This window comes from Rhododendron vialii, chromosome 10a (genome assembly GCF_030253575.1).
Source record: "Rhododendron vialii isolate Sample 1 chromosome 10a, ASM3025357v1".
Lineage (NCBI taxonomy): Eukaryota > Viridiplantae > Streptophyta > Magnoliopsida > Ericales > Ericaceae > Rhododendron > Rhododendron vialii.
In genome coordinates, this window is record NC_080566.1 from 35,228,030 (window position 1) to 35,241,949 (window position 13,920).

The 13,920-nt window shown below is 40.6% G+C and overlaps 2 protein-coding genes across 4 annotated transcripts; both read left to right on the top strand.

The window, feature by feature from the left end:
* The first annotated feature begins 6,436 nt into the window (after positions 1-6,436).
* On the top strand, positions 6,437-9,319 carry LOC131304422 (putative pentatricopeptide repeat-containing protein At1g09680). 2 transcript variants are annotated; one of them, XM_058331650.1, is made up of 2 exons: positions 6,476-6,983; positions 7,237-9,319. In XM_058331650.1, the coding sequence occupies exons 1-2, from the start codon at positions 6,616-6,618 to the stop codon at positions 8,315-8,317; spliced, it is 1,449 nt and encodes a 482-aa protein (XP_058187633.1). In that variant the 5' UTR covers positions 6,476-6,615; the 3' UTR covers positions 8,318-9,319. The 2 variants fall into 2 exon arrangements, with proteins under 2 accessions (XP_058187632.1, XP_058187633.1); XM_058331649.1 differs by having other exon boundaries at positions 6,437-9,319.
* A 1,777-nt stretch (positions 9,320-11,096) lies between these two features.
* LOC131304423 (scarecrow-like protein 14) lies at positions 11,097-13,920 on the top strand. Of its 2 annotated transcripts, XM_058331652.1 has the most exons (2): positions 11,177-11,397; positions 11,566-13,920. In XM_058331652.1, exon 2 carries the CDS (start codon positions 11,784-11,786, stop codon positions 13,725-13,727), a length of 1,944 nt encoding a protein of 647 aa, XP_058187635.1. In that variant the 5' UTR covers positions 11,177-11,397; positions 11,566-11,783; the 3' UTR covers positions 13,728-13,920. The 2 variants fall into 2 exon arrangements, with proteins under 2 accessions (XP_058187634.1, XP_058187635.1); XM_058331651.1 differs by having other exon boundaries at positions 11,097-13,920.

Genomic DNA, 13,920 nt, shown 5'->3' on the forward strand with positions numbered 1-13,920 from the left:
TGATTGTCACATCATTGATAAGAACACATAGAAAATCAAATTAAGGATATTGTGGATGAAAGAAAATATGCGGGTTGATAATGGTTAAAGTTTTTTCGATGGTTATTATTGAATAAAGTGATGGAATTTTTTTTTGATAGTTGGATGGGAAATTGTCAATTAGTCCATTGTTTGTTTTTTTTTTAATAACCGAGGAATAGTCCTACAGCCGAGCCACAATTGGACCCGACTGCGCAACCCAAACCTCAGGGGGAATTAGTGCGGCCACACCAGTCACAACCCTCCGCTTACTATCAGGGTACTCATCCAGTGAGGAATCGAACCTCTGACCAAGGAGAATACTCTCAAAGTCAGTCATTCGCTCTTACCATTGGCCCAACCCTTGAGTGTAGAGGAGTACTCTCAAAATCAGTCCATTGTTGTTCAATCCAGCCCTTACTTTTGAGTCCCCACAAGTATCATATATGAATAATAATAATGGAACATTTGGACCCCTATGTTGCTCCACTTGGTAGTCCCACCCCTCCAATCCTAAAACAATGGCCCTTAAAACACATGCAGTGGTCTCTCTTGCAACTCTTAGGTCTTTGTGTTGTTTCAGTTTCTATACTCATGGCCTCCCTCGTGCAATGCTTTAATGCTTTGCTTAATGAGAATATTAGTTGTAGCAGCTTATTTCCACTGCTTCATCTTGGTTTGATGCTTGCATTCGTTATTTTCAAATTTCTCGTCTACCTATTAGATTGGCGGTGTCCGCTTGCCTTCCTAAAAGTGCCGTACATGTCTTTCGCTCTCACCCATTTTGCGAAGTCCGTGTGTACGTGGAGAGAGTATTCATTAGTTATTTTGAGGCACTGTCACGTGATATTTTAGTATCACACAAATCCAAGTGGACTGTACTACCATGCACTGCCAGCTCTGGGTTAAGGCCCAAGAGGCATAGACTTTAAGCCCCCAAAAACTGTCAAAAAAAGGGCCATACTTATTTTTAAGACCTAGTATATATGTGTTGTTTTAGGGCCCAATTTTAAACCCAAGAAGACATTTTACACTTCAGGCCCAATGGCCCAGAAAAATAGAACACGAAATGCAGGAAAAAACAAAAGAAAAAAAAACAAAAAGGAGGAAAAAAAGGTCGCGGGATAGCCAAAAATCTCCGAGGCCCTTCAAAATTATTTAGTGTGGTGGGTGCATGGATGCATCTTTTTTCCTCCCTTAAATGCTACTACTCCAGTACTTTTCATTACAAATAATATCCGAATCAAAATTACTTAGTGTGATCGACTTTTTATTTGATTTCCATTTACAATTATTAAAGGTCTCACTTTCAAATATCGTCTTAGGCCTACAAAATCTCAGAGCTGGCCCTGCTACCATGAAGAATTTTTAAGGACCAAAAAGTCTACTTGGACCTTGCTTCGACCGATCTAGTTGGAAAGATGCAACTGGCAAATGATCTAAGCACAGAAATTGTGCCTTTGAGCAGCCGATCGAAATTGACCGGGAAAGTGGAGTTGAAGTTGATTTTCAAGAAGAAGAAGGCTGTCAATATTCCGAAGTACCAAAAAAAAGAAAAGAAGAAGAAGGCTGTCGACATGAATTGTACAATCAAATTGAATACCGCAACAGTCCCTCCAGAATATCATTTACAAGTAGATGCTACACCGTCATCATCAGTTTGGATTTCGACATGAATTTTACAATGGAGCGTTCGTTTGATTGTTCCTCAGAGGGGTTGAGTTTGACATTTGCTACTAAAGCCCATGTTTAGGGATTTCTTCACGTTTTGCTTTACGTACTTCGGATTTGTTTTTTTGTATGGAATTCAATAAAATTTCGATTCTTTGAATTCATATTAGTCTTTTATGGACTGTAAACTAACCTATATGAAATTTTACTACCGTTTATACAGAGGCGGATCTCTCTCTCTCCATCTCGGAAAGTAAAACCCTAGCCGCAACCAACAGTATCCCTCCTCCCCTCCCTACCCCCTAGGGTTTCTACCCTAATCGAGGCAGCAGGAGGGGCTCTCTCTCTCTTTGTTGTTTGGTTTGTTTTCTTTGTTTGGGTGAAACCCCCAAACCTAGATTTATTCTGCGTTGGAGCTTGGTGCCGGCATCAACTGGTGTTTGCAGCGATGGTGCTGGCGTTCTTCTTCCTCGGCAGTCTCTTGACCATTGGATCGTCTTCTTCATTCTCTCCAGAAGCGGCGTGGTCTCTCGGCATCTGATCATGTCGATTGTTGGGGTTTGTTTTGGTTTTGTTTATTTTGGTTTGTTTTGTCTGTGTCTCTCTCCTACGAGAGTCTTCCTCACCCACCCGTTCAGGGGTGTTGGTGTGTGTGAGTTGGGTTATGTGAGATGTAGCAGTTAGTGTGTGGTGTTGCACTGATGCTCTTCTTATGTGCGTGTATGGGGTTGGAGGTGTAGGTCTTTGGATTGACTACCCGCCTGTTCGGCTATTTTCTCCCTCAGAAAGATTATGCCCTATATTGTAAGCTCTTCATTAATTATAATTGGAAATCCTGAACTTCTGGCAAGAAAAAAAAAAAACTAACCTATGACTTAGACCAGTCTCAACCAAACACTATTTGCATTGATTTTGGGATTTGGCTATCTAAACGTTCAATTTATTGAGGGAATTAAACCCAACACATTTTTTTGTAAACGAAACTAACAGTTCCTTTTTCCAACTTTAAAAAAGTGAAGAAATTCAGTAGATAACTAAGTCAATTTTTAAATAAATGCACTGATTAGTGCTCTTTCGAGATTATTGGCTTGTTGGCCCAGGGTGGTTTGTCTAAAAAAACTAGTCGCGTGTGACGAATAACTTTATGCCCAAACATGTAGGCTTATTACATTTCAATTATAAGCCGATAATCTGACTGAACTTTCTTGGTGGCCAAACCTGGCCTTAACAACTAGCGTACGAGGTGGAAAAAAAAAAAAAAAAAGCTAATCAAAATTATCAAATTTAAGTGCAGAACTAGGGAAAATTATTTTGTGCTCTAGGAGCAGCATCTCAAAAGTGTAAGATGGAGGAGGGTCGCATGGCTCGTGAAGGAACAGCCTCTCTGACGCAACGGAATTCACGAGAGACTAGTTAGCGTACTAGTCCAAACGAGATAAACAACTCGTCACAACGAGCAATTCTTGCGCACAAGAAAGAAAGAGAAAATGTTTGTAATATTATTAATCAAAAAGCTGCCTAAACTCTAAGTTACAAACCTTTATATATGCCGAAACCCTAGAAATTCTAAAAATAAACTTGGAAATTAAAAAGTCCCAGAATTTGGGGCTTTTCCTAAAATTGAAAACGGGAAAGAAAAACAAGACTTTCCTAAAAAGAATCAACTTAAAAGGAATTACGATCTAAGAGTTATTAACAAAACAAATTTTTCCTAAAACGGCAAAATAACGCAATAGAGAGCCTAAACGAAGGAATTAGGCCGAAAAACACCATTCATCATCAACTTAGGGTTATGAGTATTGACCAAAGCGCGAAAATAAAAGCCCACCAAGTTTGGGCCTATTCCGAGTTTGTTCGAATTTAGCCAATTTGGGTAATCGTTTGGACTTCCGAGGCTTGGCTCGGTTCAGCTGATCATGGAATTGGGCCTCCACGTGTTCTACATCACTCTCACAAACGTTGGGGGGGGGGGGGGGGGGTGTGGCACGGATGCACAAAACTGAATCCGAAAAGATGTATCCACACATGATCCAAATCACAAGGCTATAAGTGGACTTTGTCCAAGGAAAAACTGAGAACGTAAATAACTCTTCTCCAATCCTTTGTCAATAGTCAAGACCAAAATTTACTTCCTTTTCATATTTGATCTTAAAGTACCTTTTTTATTGACTTCAACACTTTTTCTCCTTTGGAAAAATTAACTTAAGAGTGTAAATTAGGGTGTTGTCAGTTGAAATTATATCTCTCTTCCTATTAGTTTGGTTAGTAATAAACACATATTTCAAAAAGTGGATTTCGGATATAAACTTTTGTTTTAGTAGTTGAGAGTAATTTGATACGGCCAAATGCAATTCGATGCGGTCAAGAGCAATTTGTAGTGGCCAAGTGCAATTCGTAGTGGCCCCAAGTGCAATTTGATGCAGACAAGTGCAATTCGATGATGCCAAGTGCAATTTAATACGGCCAAGTGCAATTCGTAGTGACCATGTGCAATTCGATGCGGCCATGTGCAATTCGTAGCGGACATGTGCAGTTCGTAGTGGCCCCAAGTGCAATTTGATGCGGCCAAGTGCAATTCGATGTGGCCATGTGTAATTCGATGCGGCCAAGTGCAATTAGATACAGCCAAGTGAAATTCGTAGCGGCCAAGTGCAATTCGATGCGGCCAAATGCAATTCGATGTGGCCAAGAGTAATTCGAAGCGGCCCAATGCAATTCGATGCGGCCAAGTGTAATGCGATGCGGCCACGTGTAATGCCATTCGGCCAAGTGCTTCGGAGTCTGTCAACTCATAGCAGGGTAGTGGACGGGCTTATATTCTCCAAATCAATCCCACATACGAAGAAGGCTCCCTTCAGCTCGACCTCTTTTTCCCTTGCCTATGACTAGGAAGAAGGGAATGACTCTTTTCGACGAAGGTCTTAGTCTTTGCTTTACTAAAGTTATTGCCCTTGCTCAGTGGTATGGTAGCTAGACAGTTGCGAGATGGCCGCTGAGCTTTCTTCGCTTTAGGGAGAGAATATCACTATAAAAAGAATAGGCTTTTGCCACTAAGAGGTGCGTAGTGCTTTTCATCTCATCTTTTTCTTTATAATAGGCTGTGCTCCTAAATAGAAAGGCTAAGCTGCTGATATCATAGTAAAGGTAAAGTAGACAAGCTAAGAGGAATCGATTTAGCAGTCCATACCAGGCTCCCGATAGATTTAGGAGTGATTGACAGTGAATGCCCGGTAGCAAAGGAAGAAAAGGACTCGGCTTAAATTCACTTCGGTTCGGTTTCTCTTGTGACTATGGTTAGCGGTTCACGTTTCATGCTTGTTTGAGTCATAGCAATGTGATTTTCCAATATCATGCTAAGAATAACTAAGATTTCTAGAAGAAGATGCCAATCTTATGAATTCGTACAATTTAGTACTTTAAAAAATATGTGATGTTTAGAGGTCCCAGAGAATCCAATGAGAGGTTTTGAAAAGAGATAATAATAATGATACTAAAAGGTAAAATTCTTTAAAAAAAAAAAAGAAATTCGACAATTCCAGTCTTCACCCTTTTCTCCCTGAAACCTAAAAATTGATTTTATAATCAAAACTGCTCAATGTTTAAAAATTGTCTAGAACATTAATCACGTCAAAAAATTATGTTGATCGACTATGTTCGATATGTTTTTCAGATACATTGATTTGTTAAATAAGAATTTAAACCCAAAATTGCATTTTTTTAGATACACTCCCAAAACATATTAAATGACTTTCGATCAACAAGATTTGTTGCGTGACCAATGCTCTAAAATTCGGAAGATTGAAATCATCAAAGTGAGTCTGGGGTGCATACGAGCAGAGTTGAACCAAGCATTGGCATGTTCGAGTTCGGCTTGGTTTATTTACGGGCGGGGGTGTTTACGCGTACCTGGGGGGCTACTGTCCTGGCCTATGGGGTCCCGCTCCGGTCTCGCTCTAACGATCGGAAACGTTCACTTCGTAGAGCTCGTCGAGTTGAACAAGTATGCAAAAAATCAATTTGATCGGATATCTTTAAGTGCCTGATCGGAACACATATAACTTTCCAACAATGGGTTCTAGTAGATTCGATTCAGTGTTTCGGATCCATTCTTTTCAAGACGAAAAGGTTTCGATGAGGCACTTAATGATATCCGATCGAGCTGATTTTTTACATAATTGTTCAACTTGACGAGCTCTACGAAGTGAACATTTCCGATTGTTGGAGCGAGACCAGAGCGGGGCCCCCTTGGCCGGGACAGCACGCTGCTGTCCCTTCAAGGGACAACAGTCCCCTCCAGTCTTGTTTACGTTAATGATTAACTTATGCAGAATAATTTTTTTTTCAAACTTGGTCAATTTTTTTTGACATTTGTAGTTTTATGCAAAACTTTTATGTGATATGGCTGAGTAAAGATGAGAGGAATTAAAAAAGTAAAAAATTATGACTTATATACAAGTATTTTGGGAAATATCTAAAGAAAAGCTCAAAAAATCAGTTTTTGAATTTTTTCTTGGATATTTCTTAAAATACTTGTGTAAAAGTCATAAAGTTTTACTTTTTCGATTTCTCTCGACCTTACTTACCCATATTTTTTTAAAAATTTAACGTAAAACAAAGAAACACAAAAAGAATTAAATAAAAGCAAAACTAAAAAATTATGTTGCATAAATTAATTACTAGTGTTTAACGCCAGAAATTTAATCAACGTTGAGGATCTGCATCCTTGGCAAATTTCTCCCTCTGTGTCACGCGACCTTAATGTTAATGGCACCTTCACAATTTCGCCCAATTTCTTCATGGTTGATCAAATGAACAGTTGAATCAAACTCCCCAGACAGCCAAATCCCAGAGACCAGAAATGCCCCCCCTGAAAATCACACGACCTTCTTCCCATCTCTCCTCCTCAGCCACCACCGCCACCACCACATGGTACACCCCACCACCACCCAACCACCAAACCCAAGACCCAATCCTTCTAACCCTCTCTCACGCCATCAAAGACTCCCAAACCAAACCCCTCAAAAAACTCATCCCTTCCCTCACACCCACCCACATCGTCAACCTCATCAACCTCAACCCTCTCTCTCTCCCCCCACTCTCTCTCCTCTCCTTCTTCACCTTCCTCTCTTCCCACCCCCCTTTCCGCCACACCATCCACTCCTACTCCACCATGGCCCACTTCCTCTCCTCTCACCAGTTGCACTCGCAATCCCAAACTCTAATCCATGTCCTCATCTCTCGAAAAGGGAAAGACTCAGCCGCTTCGGTTTTCGCCTCTCTTATCGAAACCAGAGGTACCCATCAGTCTAATTTTGTGTTTGGTGCTCTCATGAATGCTTACATTGATTGCGGGTTTATCCCGGACGCGATCCAGTGCATCCGGTTGGTCCGAAAGTATCGAATTTCCATCCCGTTTAAACCCTGTGGTCGGGTGCTTGACCTTTTAATGAGGTCGAATTCGCCCTCTGCGGCATGGGGGTTTTATTCGGAGATTTTGGCTTGTGGGTTTCCTCCCAATGTGTATAAATTTAACATTTTGATGCATAGTTTTTGTAGGGATGGTAGAGTTGGAGAAGCTAAAGTGGTGTTTGATGAGATTGGGAAATGGGGTTTGAGGCCTAGTGTTGTTAGTTTCAATACTTTGATTAATGGGTATTGTAAATTGTGTGATTTGGGTGAAGGGTTCAGTTTGAAAAGGGTTATGGAGGAGAGTAATGTTTTGCCTGATGTGTTTACTTTTAGTGTCTTGATAAATGGGTTGTGCCGGGATGGTAGGTTAGATGATGCAAACCAATTGTTTGATGAAATGTCTGAGAGAGGGTTGGTTCCAAATGATGTTACTTTTACTACTTTAATTAATGGGCATTGCAAGAATGGCAGGACTGAAATGGCTATGGAAATTTATCAGCAGATGTTGAGTAAAGGTGTAAAACCTGATTTGGTTATGTACAACACTCTAATCAATGGTCTCTGCAAGAAGGGTGTGTTGTCGGATGCGAAAAACCTAGTTGGAGAAATGACTGAAAGGGGTTTGAAGCCCGATAAGATCACTTTCACTACACTTATTGATGGATTTTGCAAGGAGGGAGATTTGAATTCGGCTTTAGAAATTAGGAAGGAAATGGTTAAGGAAGGGATTGAACTTGATAATGTTGCTTTCACTGCCCTTATTACTGGGCTGTGCAGAGTGGGAAGAGTTACTGATGCAGAGAGGACATTGAGGGAGATGTTGAGAGTCGGTATGAGACCTGATGATGCCGCATTTACTATGGTAATTGATGGTTTTTGTAAAATGGGGGATGTTAAAATGGGTTTCAAGTTGCTAAAGGACATGCAGAATGATGGACGTCGGATTGGTGTTGTAACCTATAATGTGCTCATGAATGGGTTGTGCAAACAAGGGCAAATGAAAAATGCTCAAATGCTATTAGACGCGATGCTTAATGTTGGGGTGGTTCCGGATGATATTACATACAACATCCTGTTAGAAGGGCATGGCAAGCATGGGAATTCAGAGGATTTTGATAAGCTACTTCGTGGCGAGAAAGGGCTCGTTCTTGATTATGCTTCCTATACTTCGTTACTTGGTAGCTCTGATAGAACCTCAAAGGATCGTTACAAGAGATGATTGCAGTGTTTCTTCTTAATCGCTGAAAGCCTCAAATATGTTGGCCTTTTTGGATATTGAATTTGAAATTTATGTGGACGTCAGTTGCTTCAACAAATCAACCTCAACTGCATAACGCAGGGACAACACTCAAAATTTTGTTTCCGTTAGCTTGAGAAAGGAAGCTTTCCAGAAACATTTGAAAATTGAACTGGACGGAAAGTACCTAAGAATTTGGGGTAGATACTTTAACTGGCTATAGATGCAGACAGTTGACGATAGTCGAGATCTGTTCAAGGGGGCTGTATTGTAACTGGGTTTGGGCGTATCACCTCGCTCTCGCTCCTTCTGCTGTAACTTGGATAGAATATGAATCTTTTGGAACTGGGTATTCAGAGTGACTAAATCTATGTTTGTTGCCTTCAATGGAAGTTTGGCTCTTGTTTGAAGTCTTGATCACTTTGTTTATACTCATATACTGGCGGGGAGCTCACACCTCCATACCTCTAAACGCCTCCAAACTTTAACTTATTTGGCCCCACAACAGTTATATGAATTATTCATTTGCAAGGCATCTTTTAAAAAAAATCAGTTTGATCCGGATATCTACATCAACAGATATATGAAGTTATGAACAGAAACTCTATGAGCACATGGTTTTCTGCTCATGATTTTCTATTGGTTTTTGCTGGTGCTTGACAGCTTGAGGATCTTTATCCGTGAATGCAGGCCAGGGGAGGGGGAAGCAGGGATCATCCTGAGCTTGTTCGTCTGATTGAAATCGTTCCTTTGAACCTATCATCGTTCAATAATTAGCCGATTGAACTTTTGCTGCAATAGGTTTTTTTTTTTTTTTTTTTCTCTCGGGTTGTGTGATCATCACTCAGATTCCATTTGTCAGGAAAAATACTAAACTGATTTGTACGATTTTGAGAATAAACTGTCAGATTATATATGTATTGTGAAAAAACATATACTAGCCAATTTTATGATACAAAAGATGTTGATGTTGTTTCATCAGAAGACATCAAAGAATACCAGTGTTACATTCCTTTCATGATTGGATCGCTTCACCTAATTGGGAGGGTGGAGATGCCTCTACATTCTCTCCACTGAATCTGGTTATTTGTACCATTGCAAAATTTTGGTAGAATAATCCTTTATGTAGACAAATCACTCTTTCTTTTCTTTTTTTGGGTAGTGAATGGAAAAACGTAGATTACGTATAAAAATAAGTCTGGGGTATTTAACTTCTATAGAGTCTGCATTTAATTGAAATAACAAACAAGATGGAACAACATTAAAGCAACTAAAACCCAAAGCTAGGGATAACGCATTCTTTGCTAGAATATTGGCACACCAATTTAGCCTCCCGGTAATCATGTTTGATTTGCTACAAGAGGATGAGCACTTGATTGACTCCGGTCCTGAATGGCCTTGATCACCGCAAAAGCATCAGTGCAAAGAAAAATATTTGAACAATTAAGGTCCTTAGCTAACATGAGCCCATCCGGCCCCATAATTCTGCCGCCATCACCGAGCAGCTCCCAATTTTCCTTTGGAAACCCACGATAACAGTACCATTATGGTCATGAATCAGTCCCCTGCAAGCTGCATTACCAAGATCATCCACCGCACCATCCGTCTTCACCATTAACACCCCGTTACAGTGGGGTTACCAACCGACCAATACAGTGGAAGTTCTGTTAACCAGCTTCGAAACATGGGCTGAACAAAATACTCCCCCCGTCCCAAATTGTTTGTCCGGTCCGCAAAACGATAACTTAAAAATTATGCAATTTTTAAAGAAAAAATTCAAACTTTTTTCACAAATTAATAAAACTTATTGATATCTAATAAGTTGTTAAAAAACTTTTGAATTTTTCTTGCAAAAATTGTATTATTTTTAAGATTCCGTTTTGCGGACAGGACAAACATTTTGGGACAGAAAGAGTATGAGATTTTGAATATTTTATTGATTAGGCGACGTACAGATTTAAACGGGCCCTTCTAAAATTTTGGTGTAATTGATATTATTACTACTACTAAACTTCTAGTCCATCAAAACTCGTCCATAATGCCAAATCATATTGACACATCGACAATCTCCAACAAATCCATTGGGATTGTAGAAGAGACCAAAACTGGAGATGTGAGCGGTTCCAAATTCCAATCATTGTTGCAGATGACCAAAACTAGACCAAACCGGAGGAGGTAAACACTGGACGGGGGTTCAATCCTACCTTCAGAATCTGATCCAAAAAAAAAAAAAAATCCTACCTTCAGAATACTGGATTAAAAAACTGGACTACGAATCTATGACATATTTTTAATTTTTTCCGATCAGACCTATGATAGATAGATCCTTTTTTATGAACCCATTCACATGATCAAAAGTCAAACTACACCTTTTCCCATTTCCTACTCCATTCTGGAGGTGACTCTACACAAGTTGAGAGGTAACCCAGCTGCATGGTGCGATTTATTTAATTTGCAAGCCAGTGCCCGGTCCTTTTCATGGTCCAAAGACTCCAAACCGTCCAGTTTATATATTTTGTTGATACTTTCCACCTTCCCGTTTTGACAGTTTCCTCTAAAAAGATGTGCAATTTTGAAGAAGATAATAAAGTACTTCTGCTCGTTATATTTTGATATTTTTTGACACCAAATTAAAGAACGGAAAAGAACTAACCGATATCTTTAAATTTAGTTGAATGAAACTCGAAAATTGCACTTCATTTCATACGAGACTCTAATTTTACATTATAATCCGAAAATTGCACTTTCATTTCGTACGAGACTCTAATTTTATAGTAAGAAATAAGAGAAAGAGAAGAATCTTTTGGACACATCTTCTCTTTAGAGAAATGGTCTAGGGACACTGAAATGAGTCCATTTTTTTCTGGGTTGACCCAGTCACCCAGCTGCCGAAAGCATCTACTCCACAAGCAACCTTCCTTTCTGTCTGGAAATCCTACAATCTAACATTGAGGTTGACGCCCAAAAGAAAAGAAAGAGATAAACAAACATTGAGAGGTTCAGATTATTGCCCAAGTGAAAATATACCCAACATGTGTGCAGATCTAACTAAGGACCTCCTGGTACTCTTCCGTCCTTCCTCTCACCTGTTCTAAAGCTAAGCTTTTTCCATTTTTATGTGTATCGAATCATGTCTATGGGCTCAATTTGTTGGAATTAGCTTTTTCCTGCATTATTCTGTTATTTTCCTGGAATTTCTTGGAATTTTGGAGTTTTAATGGGCAAACAAGTGCAAGGATGTGAGAAACCCAAGTCAGTAAATTTGTGCGGCTTTGACCACATATTGGTTCCTTCAATCTCGGACCACAGCCTGGTAAAAGGTCTCGAATTCAGTGATCTTATTCGAAGTCTTCCAGATAAGACTCTGTATACGTTGGACGATTTTGAGCGGCCGGATGATATCGAGCGGACGGATGTAAGCGAAACTGCACTCAATTGCATAAGCCAGATGCTTATGGAAGATGATGATGACGACTTGGAAAATCGGCCCGGCTTGATCGAGTATAGCTTGGCTCTCCAAGCAGCTGAGAAATCCTTGTATGATGTCCTTCATAACCCACTTAGTATAGCTGAAAATGTTGATAGCCCAAATGATGAGTTCACTAGGACTTGCAATAGTGTCGGGGTTAACAACAGTGTTGCATCTGTTGACAGTATAATTGGTGATTCAACCTCGATCAGTGATCAAAATAAGCTTGGATTTTCTGGTGCTCATTGCAACTTGGACTATGCTATGCAGACAAATTCAAAAACTTTTGGTTCTTCGAGTGTTTCTCGTGGGACAGTGGACTCTCTCGTTAATTCGTTTCAGGTTTTAGATCCATCTGAGGTGAGCCAAGCAAGCTCCCAGTTGACACGCATGCTACCAGAGGAAGAACACAAGAGTAACATCTTAGAGCAAAATGAAAAGGCTTTGAGGTTGCTGTCCGAGGCTGAGAAGAATTTTGGGGAGCACTTAATGTGTCGATCAAGGGGAATGAGAAATCATTGCAACGAGGATGGTGATTGTTTGGAAATGGGCAGGAGTAACAAGCAGTTGGCCGGTTATGATGAAGACTCTGATGAGCAATCCTGGATGTATGAGGTGTTGCTTTGTCCTGCGATGAATCCTCATCTACACAAGGACGAGTCCTCAGCTCGTATTGTTTCTGAAGCCTCAAGTGGTGGATTGGGTGGAAAGCTGCAGAAGAATGGGCAGTCAAAAGGATCACGTGGACGAAAGGCACGTGCTAAGAATCAAGGCAACAAGAGGGAAGTGGTGGATCTTGTGTCTCTCTTAACTCAGTGTGCACAAGCTGCGGTTTTCGATAGCGTAACTGCTTATGAACTGCTAAAGCAGATCCGGCAACACTCTTCTCCTACCGGCAATGGTACTGAAAGAATGGCTCATTACTTGGCGGATGCCCTTGAGGCGCGCCTCGCTGGCACTGGGAGAGCGTTAGATGCATCGTTTTTGAGCAAGAGGCTAACAGCTGCTGAAACACTAGCAGCTTACCTGGCATATGTTAAAGCAAGCCCTTTCAGAAAGATGTTGAATTTCTTCGCAAACAAGATGATTTGGAAACTTTCTGAGAAAGCAACGAGGATTCACATAATTGATTTTGGAATCATACATGGCTTTCAATGGCCTGGCCTTTTTCAGAATCTCTCCCAGAGGCCTGGTGGGCCTCCTAGTGTTCGTCTTACTGGAATAGACTTTCCGCAACCTGGTTTTCGGCCAGCAGAAAGGGTTGAGGAGGCTGAACGTCGATTGGCCTATTACTGTGAGAGATTTCATGTCCCATTTGAGTTCAATGGTGTGGTAAAGCAATGGGATACTATTAGACTTGAGGATCTCAAGATTCAGAGAGATGAGGTGCTTGTTGTCAATTGTTTGAACCGGATGAGGTACGTCTCTGATGATGCAACAGTAGACGCGGACAGTCCAAGGGACGCCGTTCTGAAATTAATCAAGACTGTTAAACCGGATTTGTTTTTTCATAGCATTGTCAATGGGTCATACAGTGCCCCCTTCTTTGTCTCGCGTTTCCGTGATTTACTTTTCCAATCACATGCAACCTTTGATATGTTTGATGCTGTTTTACCGCTTGAACATGAGGGAAGGATCCTTTATGAGAGAGATGTCCTTGGGAGGGCTGCAATGAGTGTTGTCGCTTGTGAGGGTACTGAGAGGATTATAAGGCCAGAGACATATAAGCAGTGGCAAATTCGTAATACAAGGGTTGGGCTCAAGCAACTCCCACTCGACCATGATATAGTCGAGGATGTGAGGGCTAAAGTCAAGTTGGGTTACCACGAGGATTTTGCGGTGGACGAGGACGGCAACTGGATGCTGCAGGCATGGAAGGGGCGAGTCTTAAGTGCTGTCTCTTGTTGGAAAGCTGCACAATAAATGAAATTTAGCAATATCTACTGCTTAGAATCGATAAATATGGTTCTCTAGCAATTCAGGAACTTGTAACCTTGATAGTGGTACCTTTTCTTCCGCAATCAAGTATCTCTCTGATTTTGTGAACATTATTGCAGCGACTGATATACTTTATGTACATTATTGCGGCGTCTAATCTACTTTTTTCATTCTTGTT

Bases quoted from the DNA above. Each gene is read 5' to 3' on its own strand.
- LOC131304422 (XM_058331649.1), top strand. From the start codon at position 6,548: ATGCCCCCCCTGAAAATCACACGACCTTCTTCCCATCTCTCCTCCTCA.
- LOC131304423 (XM_058331651.1), top strand. From the start codon at position 11,553: ATGGGCAAACAAGTGCAAGGATGTGAGAAACCCAAGTCAGTAAATTTG.